This window comes from Halichoerus grypus, chromosome 11 (assembly GCF_964656455.1).
Source record: "Halichoerus grypus chromosome 11, mHalGry1.hap1.1, whole genome shotgun sequence".
NCBI classification, from domain to species: Eukaryota; Metazoa; Chordata; class Mammalia; order Carnivora; family Phocidae; genus Halichoerus; species Halichoerus grypus.
Genome location: NC_135722.1, coordinates 76,234,487 through 76,252,885, shown reverse-complemented (window position 1 = coordinate 76,252,885; position 18,399 = coordinate 76,234,487). Strand labels below are relative to the sequence as shown.

General features: G+C 45.4%; 1 protein-coding gene across 1 annotated transcript in view; it reads left to right on the top strand.

The window, feature by feature from the left end:
• The first annotated feature begins 2,145 nt into the window (after positions 1–2,145).
• MAML2 (mastermind like transcriptional coactivator 2) overlaps positions 2,146–18,399 on the top strand; it is a 337,855-nt gene continuing 321,601 nt past the window's right edge. The window contains exon 1 of the mRNA XM_078058725.1: positions 2,146–3,973. Within this exon, the coding sequence (XP_077914851.1) occupies positions 3,461–3,973 (513 nt within the window). The 5' untranslated portion in view covers positions 2,146–3,460. The remainder of the gene's footprint in view (positions 3,974–18,399) is intronic.

Sequence of the window (18,399 nt, the reverse complement as noted above, 5' to 3'; positions counted from 1 at the left end):
TGTTGAGGTAGAGTCCTGAGCTGTTACTTGAACTGGAACAAAGAGCTTAATTTCTGTGAGCCTCAGTTTCCTCCTTTCTAAATGAGGTCAATAATACTTATCTTTCAAGACTGTGGATTGAGGGAGATCTGTGTGAAGTGCTGTGCCTGAAACAGTGATTAAATAAACAGTAGCTGATGTGAATGGAAATGAGGATGTAGATGATAATGATTTCAGCTTGAAATTAAATGGCTGTAAAGGACAAATGTATACAAAAGACACTCTAAAAAAGTGACTTACACCACTGAATATAGTATGAAAACTTACTACATTCCTGCTTGACAAGTTTTTAGGTATGTCCCTGTATAGCATGGAAATCAAAGTTTATATCAGAAAGGAATAGCAGATTTGACTAAGGATTCTGAGTTACTAATGAAAACCAGTGCTACAACATGACTGTCGAGTGAACAGTTTTAAATTTAAATATTACATTTTCTTTTATCAAGTACGATTGCTGAATATAAAGTACCCATAGTAATGGAAGATAATGTCTAATGAATACAACTTTTAAAAAAATCAAATATAAAATGATCAAAACTCCTTTGATTTTTAATAATACCTCATGAGAGAGTTCTCCATCAAATTTGTATACCTAACAAAAATATATTTCTGCCTTTCCCCACATGAGTAGTGAGGAACTTAGCCTTGGAAAGGACAGATAGAAGTTCCAATGAAAAGTAAAAAAGTTACATTCCATCAGAGTATACTTGTCCCCAGTTCCAAACAAATACTCCAGAACTTGTGAAAATAAAATGGACCAAAGCAGGCCAGCCTACTGGGAACTAAATTGTAAATAAGTCCAGTCTTACAAATGGTTGCATTGACTTTACCCATTCATTTCTATCCATAGGTCAGTTTGGAGAAGGACCATGTTACTGAGATGAGAGAGTTGATTTAATCAAGTCCCATTGCTTGAGACCTCAAATCCAAATGACTTCCAAGTTAGGATACACAGCATATTTATAGTCCTGACTATCCCAATACTGGGCTCATCTGCATTTATTCTCCATAATTGATAATGACAAGCAGAGTCCAATCTACAGTTTGAGATCTTTTTTTTTTTTTAATATTTTATTTATTTATTTGATAGAGAGAGACACAGCGAGAGAGGGAACACGAGCAGGGGGAGTGGGAGAGGGAGAAGCAGGCCTCCCGCGGAGCAGGGAGCCCGATGTGGGACTCGATCCCAGGACCCCAGGATCATGACCTGAGCGAAGGCAGATGCTTAACAACTGAGCCACCCAGGCGACCCTACAGTTTGAGATCTTAAAGGCAGGATCACATGAAGATGAGGGGACAAGAGTGTGTAACTGATGTATTTGGTTTGTGTTATTAAACTTCTTGAAACTCGACTGCTACATACTGATTTTCCTCCTTAAATATGTAAACCAGAGCTCCATGGAGACCTCAGATCTGGCAGTTGTTTGTCACAGGTAATCTTGTGTTTTCAAAGAAAAACCTTTATTTTCCTTTCTAGAACTGGTACTGGTGATTTCATCGTCATAAAATCTTGTAATTATGCCTACTGATTTGCTTGTAATCACCCAGGTTGACTTACCCAAAGACACACAAAACAGGCAGGCAGGTAGACAGACACTCGCCTGCCCTTTCGGCGCTAGCAATGTGATTTCCTCTGTACCCCGCCCTCCTCCCCCTCCCAACACGCACATACTCACCCGTCTTCCTTATTATACTAATGAACATTTCCTCGGTGCTCACCCAGCTCTCGCTAGGGTGCTCAGTGGTGTCATTTACAACATATTGAAAAATGAAAACGATATCCTCAGGGGGGCGTAATGTAGGTCTGAAAGGGAAAATACATTCCCTGGCCGGGAATTGCTTAAACATTCAGAGCTGGTGAAGTAGTTGTGTAGAGGTTGGGGAATTTCCCCAGCCTTCCCCACTTAGCCAAGGGAGGCTAAGTGAGCCCCACTGAGACGCGCAGGCTCCGGGATTTACCTCTTCGGCCACTGGGAGGCCCTCTGCGTTCCCCTTTCTCCGGGGCCTGGCTGCAATTACTCACTCGTGCAGTGGCACCAGCCTTCCACCAGGGAGCCGCGGATCAGCTCTCCCGCCCGCCCCCTCCCCCCGCCCCCATCTGCAGCTTGCTGGCTCTCTCTTTCTCCCTCTCTGTCTCACTCTCTCTCTTTCTCTCCGTCTCCTGTCGGAGCACAATGAAAGCCTGTGTATCGCCGTGACTCCGGGCGGCGGAGCCAGTGTCAGCAAAGCGGCTAACAACAGACGGGAAACAGAAAGGAAAATACAAGCTACTTTTTTTTTTTTCCATCTATAAAGCGGAGCAATACAAGAGATAGAACCACATTGCTTATTGCGAGTCCAGAACCTCAGATCCACTGGCCGGGGATGGAATGTACAAAAGTGGGCAGAAAAGTGGCTGGATATGACTCGGTGCAATTGGCTGGAAGTTTGTAAGTTTGACCATCGTTTGTAAATTACTCTCAGAAGAGTTTGTCTCTCTTGATACTGTGTTAGAATAGAGCCGGGGGTGAGGAAGCCTAAGCGGGAAGGAAAAAAATGTGTTGAAGGATCTCTCTCAGTGGCTAGCGACTTGATCAGACTGCTTTCATTTAAGGCTAGGAAACCTTAGAGGGAATGAGGATTTTACCGGTGATTGGATTAGCTGAAGAAAAGAGCATGGTCCAAAAGTCCAATTACTGACATTATTAACAATTGAAAAGCCATCTCCCTCTTTTGGGAGAAGACAACATCCTACAGTACCCCAAAGAGGAGAAAACACCGGAGCCAAAGGAAAGGGAGGAAAAATTAAAAGCCAAAAGACAGCCTCTCTTGATTTTTGTACATTCTGAACATTGACTTCGAAAATTTTCTGAAACAGCACTTTTTTTTCTAACCCGAGGAAAAGTAAAGGCTGCAGGTTACATAGACGTGGTAGAGATGTGTTTCTCTGCAGAAACATCCCCATAAAATTTTTTCTGAAACAACTAGGTGAGGGGGAGTCCAGCTCTCTATTAATACCCCTCTCAATTCCCTTTGCTGTCTGTTTCTGTCTCTGGCTTGACAATCCCTGAATTCTTGCTCTAACCCCCAGATCGTGTGTTTACAAAGTACCTAGTGGCTCTCGTCAGCGTGGTGGGGGAAAAAAAAAAGCCCCACCAACTCTGTCCAACTTCTCAAGAGCTGTCAAATGCAATTAGAGTAAGTTGATAAGGGTTTGTCTCCAACTAATCCTCTGCAATTGGTTTCTGTTCTGTCTCCTCACCCTCTTTTTACTAACTCCCCTCCCCCACACCTTCTCCACTGCTCCCCCCAACCTCTGAAGACCTCTATTCATGTGGCCCTGAACACTGAGCTCACATTGTCAAAAACAGATTTGGCTGCAATAGCCAGCAGTAGCCTCCTTCCACCTCACCATCCCAGAGGCAGCATTGTGTCCAGTAAGATGGGGGACACAGCGCCCCCACAGGCCCCCACAGGAGGGCTAGGGGGGGCCCCTGGGGCGGGGCTCCTTGGAGGGGGCTCAGTCACCCCGAGAGTGCACAGTGCTATCGTGGAGCGCCTCCGGGCTCGGATCGCCGTCTGCCGCCAGCACCACCTGAGCTGTGAAGGACGCTATGAACGTGGTAGGGCTGAGAGCTCAGACCGGGAACGAGAGAGCACCTTGCAGCTCCTGAGCCTGGTACAGCATGGCCAGGGGGCGAGGAAGGCTGGCAAGCACACCAAGGCCGCCGCCACTGCGGCCACCACTACTGCCCCTCCACCGCCCCCTGCTGCCCCTCCTGCAGCCTCCCAAGCCGCAGCGACAGCCGCCCCACCGCCCCCACCAGACTATCACCATCACCACCAGCAGCACCTGCTGAACAGTAGCAGTAATGGTGGCGGTGGTGGGATCGACGGGGAGCCGCAATCACAAGCTTCGACCCCTGGGGACCAGAGGAACTCAGCCCTGATTGCGGTAAGGCACCTGGTTTTCTCATGATTCTGGCTGTGGCCCGGTGGCCGCTTGTGAGGGTAGAGCTTGCCTTGGCCTGAGGTGGAGTGGACAGCAATGAAAAGGGCCAAGGCGTTACCTGACTACCTGCAAGGCCACTGGGTAGGCAGTTGGTGCGGTTTTACGCTCTTACTCATCGAGTTCTGCTGGTGCTCATTCATGGGCTTTCCTACACTCGTAGGGTGTCGCTTAGGCAGTAGAAAGCCCGAGTTTTCCAGAGGCCCTCTGGAGTCAAGAGGTGGGTAGGCTGGCAGGATCTGAGTGAGCCGCTGAGGAAGGCCCTGTCCTCACAGATCCTCCTGTTTTGGCTAGCCAGCTCTGATTAGGCCCAACAAGCCGTTCTTCAGCCTGAAGGCATCTGTCAGTCCCGCTGACCTTCATCGAAGCCTTTTCCTTCTTTTCCCTTCTCCCCTTCCCCCTTTGAAGTGGCCCCTTCTTGGGTTAAGAGACCATAAGTGGCGGTCTCTAACACAGAGAAGTTCCATGAGTGTCCCCTCAGTCAAAAGCGAACTGTGGGGGAAACATCCCCAAGACCAGTGAGGGAATGTTTTTGAGAGGCTTGCTCCCTGATTTCCCACGGACGCCCCCACTGCGCCCTCCCACCTCGCTTCTTTTCCCAGGCCCCACAGTCAGGTAGCGCCGGCTGGCAGCGTTCATGACCGTGGGCAGGCACGAAGGGGCTGTCTCCGCGCTGTCATCCTAGGAGGTACCTTGTCTTCAGCCACTCCTGCTGACAGGACATCAAACCTGAAAGTTCTGATGAAGTTTCTGGCTGGGAGTTCTTCCTCAGAGGCACAGACACACCCCATCCCAGAGGGAGTATCCCTTGAATCATTGGTTCTCCGTGCCAGTCCAGGTCAGGTGACTGCCTGCCCTGCGCGGCTTCCCCTGGAGCTGCCGGGCCAGTGGCCTCTGGGTAGAAGGTGGAGCCCTGCCCCGCAGCCCGGCAGGCTTCCTCCATTTCTGAGGTCTGTGGGGCCCCTGATGTTCTGTGTCCGCTCGCAGTGCAGCTCCAGTTTGCCCAAGCCAGCCCTAATGAAAGTCAGCAGCGGGAAATGGCCATGCGAGTCTGAAAGTACTCAAAAAGCCCAAAGAACAGGAGGGCAGTGCGTCGAGCTCCTTTCCCAAAGGAACTTGAAAAGGAGCTCTAGAGAGAGGACACCCCCCCTCCCTGGCCTGGCCTATGGGATGCTTCTTTGTGGCTCCCCCTGATCCCTAGCCCGGATGTGGGGTGATGAAGTTTCCAGAAATTCTAGGAGCTAGGGTAGTGGTCTTCTGTCCCACCACACACACATTTTGCTTGGGTCGCCTAGAACTGCAACTTCCTGGCACGAGTTCCAGATGAAAATTAACTGCTAACAGTTAAACTGCCCAGTGTTTGCTGTCTCATCCTTGAACACAGTTAACCTGTGAGGTCCTGTTAGAGCTTCAAGGCCTAATTTCCCTTCCCTAGCACCTGTTCCATCCCCACCTCTCCCTGGAATTCCCTAGGAGAGCAGTGGGAGTTTGTTTTGTGAAAGGGAGCTGCTGAGGTGAATGGGGGTGGGGGTCGTGGGAAGTCACTCGAATGAAGCAAAGAATGAGGTTTGTATGTATGTGTGTGTCCCTGGCATCTGCAGCCAAAAGTATCTAAATGCCTTGATTGTCCCCAGTAAATTTATAATCTGTCTGCAAGTCTCCCAATAATACTGCTTTGTGTGCTTCGCAGTCTCCTGGTAAGTGTTTCTGGGGATGATACAGGGAACGAGGCGCCCAGCCTTCTTCAGTGCAGAAGACCGATCTCTGTCCTGGGTGCCTGGGAGACTGGAGGTGGCACTCCTATCCCAGCCTCTGCAAGGAAGGTGGCATGTCTGCTTACGGCCGTGTTCTTTTGATTTTTGCTTTTCTCCAACATGGAAGTAAAATGAGGCTGCCTCTTTTGGGGGGGGCGGTGAGCTTTGGGATGCAAAATGAAACCAACCAACCTCAGTGGTTATTGTAACTACCATAGCGACATCCATGCTGGGAGTAAGGGAGAGGACGGGGTCCTGCCTCCCCCGACTGAAGGCTTACTGCTGCAGAAGCCAGACGTGGCTGTTGTACCACTCAGGTTCTAAGGGAGAGTCTGAGCTCTCCCTCCCAACCACCAGCCACCTCCTAAAACGTTGCCTTGGAGGAGACCCCTCTCTGAGCACAGTGATGATGAGAGGGGCCATGTGAGGAATAAAAAGAACAGTGTATTTCTGATGGTTGCTTTTTACTGGAAACGTGTGGCATTGCACAGGTTGGTCCCCAACCCCCCTTTTGGTTATTGGAAATTCCCTTCTCCATTTTAGCTTCTAAATTTGGAGCTTTGTTACTCAGCATGGTACTCAGAGATGGTGAGGCAAGTACTGTATTAACCTGATAACATTGTGTTTGAAGGGAGGCCTGGGCACTGGGGAGTGATTCATCAAGCCCATTAGGTCTGCAGGTCCTATTTCACGTGGGCTCCTCTTATTTTCAGAAACACTATTAATTTAAAGGGGTCTTTGTGCAGAATGAGTGGCAAAATTCTTTCTTAATTTTATTGCTGTGTCCGTAACCAGATTTATTTCTGTCTGGGTGTGTTCAGTGTAGCACTTTAATAGTTAATCCGTATGACATAAGTGGCCATAAAGGTCCTTTCAGAGAGAGAGAGAGAATATTGATCATCTAAAATCAAATATGCACTGCATCCTCAGATGAAAGCCCTGTATGCTGCAGAGTTGCTAGGACAATGCCTAGTATGGAGTCAGTAATATTTGAACGTGGATGGCAGGGGAACTTCTGGTCTGTGGGATCGCGTTGGCTTGAGGGCTGTTGTACTGCAAGAAATATATAATGTCTGAGTTTTTCCCAATAGCCTAAGTTTCAAGAATAATGCAAGAATAACCTCCAAGCCAGTTCTAATGCTCTCCACATTGCGAGCCTAATTCTGCTGCCCTTACTCAGCCAATTTCTTCGTTTAGCTCAAGTACAAGTTCAGGGGAAGCCCCATTGCTGCAGAGACTACAGGAACAGGGCCTTTCAGAGGGCCTGGATTATAGGGCTTTGAGCAGATATGCATTTCTAACCACTTGGAGCAGGCTTTAGGCACTAAATCATTTTCTGGTGAAGTATGTTTGAATCTTTGAATGAACTGTGAAACTGAATAATTGCTGGTCCATGGAACAGTAAGGTTTAGAGCTTCTGCAGTTCATTATTAATCTTTCCCTTTTGCCTGAGACAAGCTCTTTTTTCTGTTGCATAGACTGTGTTGCTAGGATGGATAGATCAGTGGTTCCAAGTCATCTTTGGCTTTAGAGATTATCTTTTCTCTAACGTAGTGTGGAGGAAAGAAAGCAGATCAGACAAGGAGTCTGCCTCCTCGATTCTGTGCCTGCTTGATCACTAACCAGCTGGGTGACCTAGGACAAGTTACTTAGCAGTCATCTGTAAAACAGAGAGAACGGTATTGCTGTCCTAGTTTGTTGGGAGAAGCAAATGAATGTGTGTTTCCGACCAGGCGTTGGGAAAAGTAAAGCACTGCAGAAACGCAAGGCATTATTACTAGTATTGCTAATAATAAGCTACTAAGCAACGAATCATAATACCAGTTTTTCCAGGGATTTAAAGTATACTTGAGCTTTCAGTTGTCTGTTTTAAATGGTGAAATAGCTTTTATTGTAAATAGAGGGATTGGTATTTCAAATTTAGCCCTGCCAAGATAAGGCTGAGTATCAGTGTGCTTAAGTGTTCCTGAAGGTCCCAGGGACTCTTAGTTAAAATGTGCAATGTTGTGAAAGTGTTTAGGGTCTTTGCGCGCATGTCCTTTACAGGCCCCTGCCCGGACCAGTGTCCACCAGGGCGGCTAAGGAATATTAGAAAAGTCGTTTGCACAAATGGCATGGGAAAGTTAAATATTTTGTCAACAATAGTCTAAAATGTTAATTGTTAGCTTAAGAAAGTCAAACAAGTTAAATCATTGCCAGAGTTCCCTGGTTATTTTTAACTGATGATAATCAAGTTTCCAATTGACAGTTCACAATCTGAGAGCTGTAAGTGGGGGTTTGAGAACAGAAACAGTTCATTGGGCAGATCTGGGTGTCTGTAGCTGTCTACATGATAAATATCCTCCCCAGGACAGTGATAGGAGTGTTTACATTATTTATATATGCAGCCATCACTTCCTTAAGACCTGACCTATTTTTGTTCTGTTTTCCAGAACAAAGTAATAAAGGGAGAGTTCTTATCTCTCCAGGACCTTCCTACTACTTCTTTCAAGTAAATATAATTATAAGATCTCACAAAGGCAAAAGAGTTCAAGTGGAGAGAGAAGTTGGCACAATCCTTTATCAAAAATGGACAGAGAGCTTGCTTCGACAGCGAGGGCTGTTATGTCAAGCAAGATGCCTTGCTTGTTTGGGTCAGTGTTTGTTTACAGAAGGCATCTGTGTTCTTTGAAATGATGTCCTTGTTAGGTGATGTTTTTCAAACCTTAGAGTTCTGAACCTTGAACTTTAATATTGTGTGGCTTCCCTACGCCTGTAGACCTTTTATAAGTTACCAAGACAAACATGGGTTTTCAAATGTTCTAAGACATAATAATTAAATATGACTAAAAAAGCAGCTGTGATTAGCTGTTCTTGTTTTTAATTGTTGTTGTGTGTGTTTGTTTTTCACGCTGCTATTTAATCTCAGAAAGCCTGGGTGGAAATTTTAAAAAATCATCCGTTCTGCCATGCATGGCAATGAAGCTATCCTGAGTGGATTCTACTACTTCCTTGTTCTTTAATCCAGGCCCTTATATGTGTTCATAGGCTGGATCATGTTTAATGAAAACAATTCCAAATTCTTTCTTCTGCATTTTCATGCTAATTTCCCTCACACTCTAACAGGCTCTGTGGGAAAATAGGGAGAAATACAGCTAACGACAAAGTCCCTGCTCGCTTACCAGTCTGCTGGGCAGATCAAGACCACATCGATAAAGGAACAGTGCAAGTACTAACTAGGTGGAATGGACCAAAACTGATGTAGAAAATCAGAAGAAAAAAGGAATAAATATTTATTGAGCCCTAGAATGTCCCAGGTACTTTTTTATATAATACCTTAAAAAAAAGACAAAACACCCTGATGAGTAAGCAACACTTGCCCCACTTCATGAATAAGGAAACCGAGGCTTAGAGAAATAGTAAATGAAAGAATTTAGTGCACAGATTTTATATTTTGACCTGTATTCGGATCCCACTTCACACCTACTAGCTTTATGAGCTTGGAGAAATAACTTTATTCTTCTTGGGCATCGGTATCTTCATCTGAAAAACAAAGCTAGTGCTCTTTAACAGGACATTCGGCACAGTGCCAGACACGCAATAGGTGCTCAAAATGTGAGTGCTGTTAGGAGTTGGTAGGAGAGAGCCCCCGGGTCAGCTTTGTGCGGGACAGCAGCAGGGCCTGGGAGGAGGGAGCCCGCGGAAATGTGGGATGGGGTAGCAGACGGCAGACGGGTATCAGCGTCAGGTGTGGGACAGAGTGGAGCCCGACTGACGGGGTTGGGGTGAGTAGTGAGGGGGACAGGTGAGGCTGATCCACTCCTGGAGGGGCTGAAGCTCTGGCAAGCGTACGTCAGTAGCCCTGGAAAATGGTAGAGCAAGGAAGGCTCGGAGGAGTCAGCATCTATAAAGCAATAATAATCCTTCATACACTTGAAGACAAGTAATACACTTCCCCTCCAGCAGCCTCTTCTCAGAGCGCATTGTCTAAGTGTTCTGTATTACCTATCTTCAAGTCCCTTGAGCTGCTTAATGCCTTGCTATTTACACACTTCCCTTACTCCCGGTGAGTTATATACAGCATGACATGGCCTTTGGCATGGAAAGGAGATGGTTTTAAAAGCACGCTCGCTAGACACAGAAAAGAAACTAAAAGAAGCAGAACCAATGACACATACCTCTCTTCCCAGGCTTGCTAGGCCTTCCAGTGCAAATAAGAATTGCCCTGTGGGCAAAAGTGTCTTCTCTTGATGTGTAAACTTAGCTTCCCAACAAATGAGTTTGCCTGTTTATAAACTTGACAAAAGTCTTTTCATTAAAAAAAAAAAAATTGTGAGCAGAAACCTTATGAGGAGCTGTGATTCCAGATGGCCTTTGAGATTTGCTTGCTTGCTTGCTTGCTTTTTAACGCAGATGTGTTCCATATCATGTACTTGTCCTAAGCTTCAGTGGGATACATTTCCCCCTATTTGGTCCATGTTCACAGGGCCATAGGGAAGGTACCCTATGGAAAAGATGGCAGAGGAGAAAAGCCAACACTTTCTGATTGAAGGTATGATGTTGGGATGCTGACCATAGGGAATGGGCTTGCTATGGCTGCCAGCTCCACCCTTTTCTACATGTATCTAAGGGGCAGATGTGAAAGACTCAAAGCTCTTCCATTTCCTTATAGAGAGGATGAAAAGAGATGTTCACATATTCTCCACAAGTTTTAAAGAAGGCTAGAGAGTTGGGCCCTCCCAAATTGCTGAAGGAAAGGCTATGAAAATGGGCAAATAACAGTATTTACATGCACTGTGCTCTCCGCGCTTAGATTCTTTGCATGTGGATCTGTTTGCAGGCTCGGTCCCCCAGAGAGAGAGTCTGAACTGTCTTTGTGCTAAATTAAACATTAGTTTTCTCCTTGGGAACTTGATCTTCCATAGACGAGGCAACAATATCTTTCTGAGAGAGCTCCCAGCTAAGCATTTCCCTCAGGAAGAGACCAGCTCAGGAGCCTTTTCACCTCCTGTCTGCTTAGCTGGTGTGAGTGTGTGTTGCATAGGAGTTGTTACGCCTAACCAGGTCTAGAAGCCCGTAGAGCAAGGACTGGTACTCTAATCCTTGGTATAATGCTGAGGGACCCACGCTGGCTTAGCATAGAATAAATGGAAATGGTCAGAGCGGCACCCAGATCATGGAAGATTTTAACCAACCATGGGAAGGAGTAATTCCTTTACTCACTGCCTCCCAAATTCTGTACCCACAGCAATGAAAGGGAGTATGTTAAATACAAGCCGTCTCATTTCTAGTTATCTCTCATCTCCATCCTGCCCAGCCCCCAAGAGGGCTGGTTCATACTGATCTGAAAATAGGACACTATTCTATCAATTTATGGAGTAGCATAAGCCCTTAGAAAACAGACCAAATTCTTTACTGACAGATGAAAAAATTAAAGCCCATTTAAAAGAGTAGTAGAGGCTGGACTAGAACCCAAGTTTTCTATTCTGGGTTATTAAGAGTTGTCCTTTTATTAAGGACTTTTTAAAAAAGATTTATTTATTTATTTAAAAGATTTTTATATACTTATTTGTCAGAGAGAGAGAGAGCACAAGCAGGGGGAGGGGCAGAGGGAGAAGCAGGCTCCCCACTGAGCAGGGAGCCTGATGTGGGGCTCAATCCCAGGACCCTGGGATCATGACCTGAGCCAAAGGCAGACGCTTAACTGACTGAGTCCAGGCGTCCCAAGAAGCCCTCCTTGACTTAATATTTGTTAAGAGGGAAAGTCTTATGTTAAGTGTTCTTACCACAGATAATAGTAAAAATTATTTTTACTAGGGCAGGAGAAAACTTTGAGAAGTGATAGGTGTGGTTATGGCCTTGGTGATGGTGGTAGTTTCACGGATGTACACTTATCCCCAGAGTTACAGAGTTGTATGTATTAAATACGAACAGGTTTTTATATGTCAATCATAGCTCAATAAAGTGGTTAAGAAAAAGAAGCTCTTCGGAGCACTGAGACCACCATACAAAGGAGGTGGTGTAGCCAGCTGGAGGATGAGTGTCCACATGCAGAGGACCAGGGTACCCCTGTCACTGACCAGCTCCAGCTGCCACCACGAGAGTGAGGCCAGCTCGTGCCAGCCCATCCTCCAACTCCGTGAGCCACACGAGTGAGTGAGCCCCCGTGAAGTCAGCAGAGGAACCATCCCGCCAACCTAGAGAATCATGGGAAACATCACATCATGATTTGCAGGCAATAAGTTTTTGGGGTGGTCTGGGGTGGTTTGTAACTTAGCAAAGGTTAAGCGAATCCAAGCTGGGAAACCTTAGCAGGGGTGATGGCTTCCCCAGCGCTGGTTACTTAACATCTCCGAGACTCATTTTCTGCTTTTTATGGTGGTAGAAACTGTGCCAAAGCTTGCGAGGATTAAATGAGATAATACGCGGGAGCAGCTAGTGTGTGGTCTGGCCCGTGGGGGAGCTTCACAAACATTCCTTTCCTTGCTTGCTCCTTTGTCCCTTCTCCCTGGGCTCTGATTTGAGCCCCCCTTCCTTTGTCATCTCCCTTTGTCATCTTTATCACTCTCACTTCATGTGCATCAACATCCTTAGAGGCTCTCCCAGCTTGCCGGTCCTCCGAACAGCAATTTATTTTTTCCCTCCTGGATGATGGCCTGGTGCTGTCATTCCTCCTAACTACCAAATTTCCAGCATTCTTATTACGCTCTAGGGAACACATCTGCCTTCGGTAGTCTCCCCTTAAAATAGAAAAGGGTTAACCTCATAAAGATGTCACTCCCCCTTGTACTGCTATGCTGCCCTTGGGAGAGTCAAACAGCATAGCAAATATAGATGGGCAATGTAATTGCATTCGATCTTCGAGGTCACAGAAGACTTTGCTAGCTCCAACAGCGTGCAGGGGAAAAGGTAAGCATGTTCCATCTTGAAGAGCCGTGTTTCTGAACTCACCTTTTCTTTTTTTTTTTGTAGCACATTATTCCCAGTCCCTCATTCTTCCCACCTTACACTTCCCAATAAGTGAATAAACAAAGAGGACATGGTAGAGTGGCACTATATTCTACTTACTATACTTACCAGCGATACGGTCAGAGAGTCCTGGCCTAGGAATTAGATGTTGAAGGTCCTAGTGATACTAACTAGTCAGGTAACTTAGCAAGCCCTTTTACCTCCTTGGTACTCACTTTCCTTCTTGGAAAAACAATACGGGACACCTGGTGAGTGGCTTGGATCACCTCAGAGGCCCCTTTTGGGTGGATACACTTTGAATAAGTTCCCTGGTATTTCACTTTTGCTTTTCACATTTCAGTGTCTCCTTTAAATGTATCTGTTAGGAAGAACTGAAAGAAGGAAAGGTGACAAGGGGGAGGGTGTTTTGTTTTTTTTAAAGGAAATACTAGTGAGGAGGGTCTGAAGTAATCTTGGGAGCAAGGTCCAGCTGTGGCAAAGGCCGAGTGCACAGCCCTATTAATTGCCTAACACTCTTCCTGGGAGTCATGAACAAATCACTCCGTCGCTGACCCTATTTGTTGGAGCTTAGGGTTCCAGTATGAAAAACAGTTGTAGGCCTAGAGTTTGATTCATTAAATTTCTTTTTAGAGGAAGTACTGTTTTTGTTTGCCTAGATTATCCCAGCTACACTTGGAACATTTCTGTGGGTGAAGAAGATTCCCGAATGAGTACCCTTGTGAAATAATTCATGAAATATAAAATGTGAAATGCAAAGGAAAAGACTCTTACGGAGCCTGCCTTCCTTAGGTATTGACTAGTCTGTCTGTCTCTCTCGTATACACACAACTGAAAAGTGCAGATTAATGGGTGGGATTTTATACGTGTCACCACTTCATTTTAAAAATATGTTTCTGCTTTCAAGAGGAACACAAAAGAGAGTCACTGAGAAATTGGTCTGGGGGAGGGGAATTCAATCCACTGCCTCTTTTTTTTTCTTCTTATCACTAAAACCCTAAGCAGAGAGTGTAATCACCTATTTCCCAAGGGCAGCCCTAAGCCCTTAAAACTCAGATCTGTTTAGGGATTTAATAGAACTGGAAAAAAAAGGAATGCACAGGATCTGCTCCAAACAAATCAACAGAGGAAAATGTACCCAACCAAATATTAAATCTAGAGGATTTCTTTGATAGCATCATTCCCTCCCTCCCTGTCTCTTGATTTAGTTAGAGCACAGCTCTGCAAATTGCATCTTTATGATTCCTAGAATCTTTGGGGTCTGTGGATCCCATCTTGGGCTCCAGGCCAGTCCGGTACATTTTCTTTCACAAAACAAGATGAAACTAGCAGGAAGCCAAGAGGGTCATTTGGTTGTGGCTGTCATTCCATTTTGTTTCCAAGGGTAGACACACTCAGCTTCATTGTCTGTTAGATTAGAGCCTTAGAGATGGTGATTTTGTCTAGTAACTTTTAAACTCCTTAGCTTTTCTTCTAAGATTTTTTTTTTTAGATGAAAATGTCTTGGTATTATGCTATGCAACATTGCTTTTTCTTTTTAAAAATACTAAGATAAGGAAGTCAAGTTGCCTTTTTTCCAATAGATCGAGTCTTACTTTTGCTTAGAAAACGTACCCCAGGTCCCCATCACACACGTGCATATGCACACACCCCCCCCCACACACACACCCTTTTTTACCATGATTATTTTTAGTATATGGACACAAATTGGTTAGTGGGTGACTTACCAAGAACACAGAATGAAGAAACACATTAAAAAGTATGGGAAAGAAGATCAGTTTTAAAGGAAATTGCTCCAGAAGACAAGAGTATGCCAAGTTGCAGAAACTAAGAAAGAGAACATTGTATCACAGCGCTAAGTGTAGAGTGACAAGGCACCTCCATTCTGGTCCAAGTTTTACTGCTAGCTAAAAGAATGACCTTGTGGCCAGTCACCCCTCCTTTGCTGCTTAGTTTCCCCATCTGCAACCCAGAAATGTTGGATTCCACAGCACTTTGCTTGGTTGGACTGTTCTTGTCATACAGGATTCAGCTCAAATATCACCTGCTTGGAGAGACCTTCCTGGCTATCCTAACTCACGTATACACACGGTTGATCTCTCTTTCTCTCTCCTCCTCCCCTATCACTACAGAGGTGTTGTCTTCATAACTTTTCTCACCATCTGAATTTATGTCACTCCTTGTTTGCTGGTGCATTTCCTATCTTTCCCCACTGGAACGCAAGCTCTGTGAGACCAGGAAGCTTGTCAGTCTTGTTCACTACATGTGCCCCAGCCCTTAGCAGTTCCTGGAGCATTTTGGATCCACAGTAAATATTTGTTGAATGAATGATCATATCAATGGCTTTGAAACTAGAGATGTCTTTCTTTCTTTCTTTTCTTTTTTTTTTTTTTTTAAGATTTTGTTTGAGAGAAAGAGAGAGCGAGCATGAGTGGGGTGAGGGGCAGAGAGAGAAGCAGGCTCTCCACCGAGTAGGGAGCCCGATGCGGGGCTCCATCCCAGGACTCTGGGATCATGACATGAGCCAAAGGCAGACGCTTAACTGACTGAGCCACCCGGTGCCCGAAACTAGAGATGTCTTATGAGTCTTTCAGGAACGGAGGTATGAAAGAGAGAACGAAGAATGCGTGGTGGGCCTCCGAAGTCCCCACCTCCTGTTGGACTATGCATTTTATACATATAAAACAGCACGTTTTTAATCACACTGAAGTATATATATAGAGAGAGCCATATTTATGGGTATAGGTATAGATATGCTTTAATGTGATTAAAAACATGGTTCTAGTGCTACAGCCATTTGAAAGACACAAGAGTGTGATGATCATTTAAGATTTTTCCCAGATTGAAATTCCAAAGCCCAGCCTCTCCTAGGTAGAAAACATTGGTACAAGGACAAGGGTGATGGAGAAGTTACATATACCGAGCGACTGCTGTATGCTGGGTCCTGCGTTAGTCCCTTGCGCCGCACAGGAGAGACAGAGAGACAAAGTTCTTATTTGATGGAGTTTACATTTTCATGGCGGGCGGGGGAGGACAGAGCGTAAAACAAAGGAATGAGATAAATTTAACTAATGATACAGCGCACAGCTCTTTTTTCCTTCAAGCAGCTGATTGGAGATTGATTTGGATTAATTAAACGGAAGCAAATCTGGGAAACACTTCAGGAAGTAGAAAGTGATAAGCATAAACAAACAGCTACCCTCAGAATAGGAGATGGGCTCCTTTGCTGGTGCCTGGACAGCTGCCTGCACTGTGGTCCGCTCCGGCCAGTCTGTGCAAAATGCGGTTCCGATGCTCCTGGGGAGGAAGGTGGTCATGTCAGCATCGTCTGTGCTTTGGAGCTGTTGTGATCGTTTCGTTAGAAGTCACTGAGATTTGAGAATTAAAGAGAAACTACGGAAAGGCAACCTTGGGGGAAAAGAAGAATACTGCCCCTCCTTTGCAATAGAAAACAAATAGGAAATTAGCATCAGGACCAAAAGGAGGTAGAGGACAGTAGGTTCTCCCGGGGGCAGGCCAAAGCAGTAAGTGTAATTTGCAGTCATCGTCATAATACCCTCTTACATGTACGCAACCCATATTGCCTGCACGGAAACCCTATGCTATAAATAAGGCAAGTGGACAGGGTGCCTGTGTGGTTCTGTCGGTTAAGCGTCCGATTCTTGATTTCGGCTTAGGTCATGATCTCAGGGTCGTGAGATCGAGCCCCCTGTTGGGCTCAGCGCTGGGTGGGGAGCCTGCTTAGGGTTCTCTCTCTCCCTCTCCCTCTGCCTTCCCCACGCTAAAAACATAAATAAGGCAAGTGTAGCTTTTTTTTTTTTTTTTAAAGATTTTATTTATTTATTTGACAGAGACAGAGATAACGAGAGCAGGAACACAAGCAGGGGGAGTGGGAGAGGGAGAAGCAGGCTTCCCGCCGAGCAGGGAGCCCGATGTGGGACTCGATCCCACGACTCTGGGATCATGACCTGAGCCGAAGGCAGACGCTTAACGACTGAGCCACCCAGGCGCCCGGCAAGTGTAGCTTTTTAAAATTTTACATATGGGAAACAGACTCGGAGAAGTTGAGAAATGCTAATAATATCTTACTTTTGAATAACAAATTTGCAGTTTACAAAGTATGGACGCACTCATCATCTCAGTTTGTTCTCTGGGGCATTATTATTTCCATTTTAGAGACTGGTAAAGGAACTCAAACTGGCCCACACTAACTCCGCTGGTGAGCAGAGATGCACCCTCCTGACCCCTGGGCCTGTCTGTGCAGGGCGCACAGCTGACGGAGTGGAGGAGCTGAGCCCCAAATACATCACTGAATTTGCATCTACGGTGAGGGCACTGAATGTCTTGCGCTTCCAGGAGCATACCCACACATGATTTGAAGCCATGACTCTCCCAGAAAGAATGTCAATCATGAATGGAATGAGGATGTCAAGCACCCGGGGCACATCAAATCTAGAATAAGGGAGGCTGAAAAAAGGGAGTCTTGTTTTTGGGGTTTTTTTCTTTTTAAAAATTTATTAATTTGTAAAAATGAATACAAGGCAAGGCAAGAAAGCTTTTTTTAATTTAGGAAAGCCCACAATTTGCTACCCGTATTTCTTGTGGATCTAGTGAGCCAACTCATAGATCTTGGGAGAGAGGGCTCCAAGGTTGTTATGAATAGAAACTTGATCTGGAATCAAAGAAGCAGCTTTGCCTCTGTAACCGAGATTGGTCTAAGTTTTTCTCAGTGCTCTTGCTTATTTTGGAATGAGTATCTTAGATGGAACTTAAGGGAGAGAACTGCAGCTCTTTGCTGAAAAGTGATTTTTGAATCCATTCAGATCCAAGTTGAATCTGTTTTTCATGCTGATGGGGGTTTTCTCATTACCCGGAGAAAATGCAGGAGTTCGTAATTGATGGGATTTTGCTTCAAAGTGGAATATATCTTATTTATCTTTGTATTTCTAGGGCTTGCAACAGTGCCAGATACCTAGTAAGTAAATGTTTGTTGAAATTAAACTGTGGGGAGCATGAAGTTTTGAAGGACTCCAATCCTTTCTATTTCTGTGACTAAACGTACCATTCACCTGAAGTGAGACGCTGCTCTTCAAGAGAGCCTTTTGGTTCAGTGTTTGTTTTGTTTTTAAATCACAGTCATTAAGTGTTTAACATGTCAGGGACTCTTCTAAGCGTTTTTAGAATATGAACTCAAGTGTCCTCATAATCACATGATGAAGTAGGTACAATCTTATTTCCATTTGACAGATGAGGAAGGCACATGCCCAGGTCACTCAGCCACGAGTGGTGGAGTCAGGATTTGAACAAAGCAGGATGATGCCACTGCCCATGTGTTTAGTATGTTTAGTTTCCTACTGCATATAGGAGAAGGTCATGACACAGGTAATATCAGACTTCAGCTCACACATGACTCAGGCCTGGGTTTGGAACCCCAAGTGCAACAAGGCATTTGAAAGTCAGTAGTGATTAGAGCTAACTCATTGTCTGAGGTGCAGATGAAATTCAGAGTGAATGCCTAGGGGCTACAGATTCCTCTTTGAGACCGTTTCCAGCCTCCTGGTTTTCAAGAGGTGGAACACACTGGAACATGTAGGGTCTGTGAGTGACAAATAGGTTTTGACTTGCACGCCAAGGGAGGTTGGTAGTAACCCCCTGGAGGGCTGTGAGGAGGGT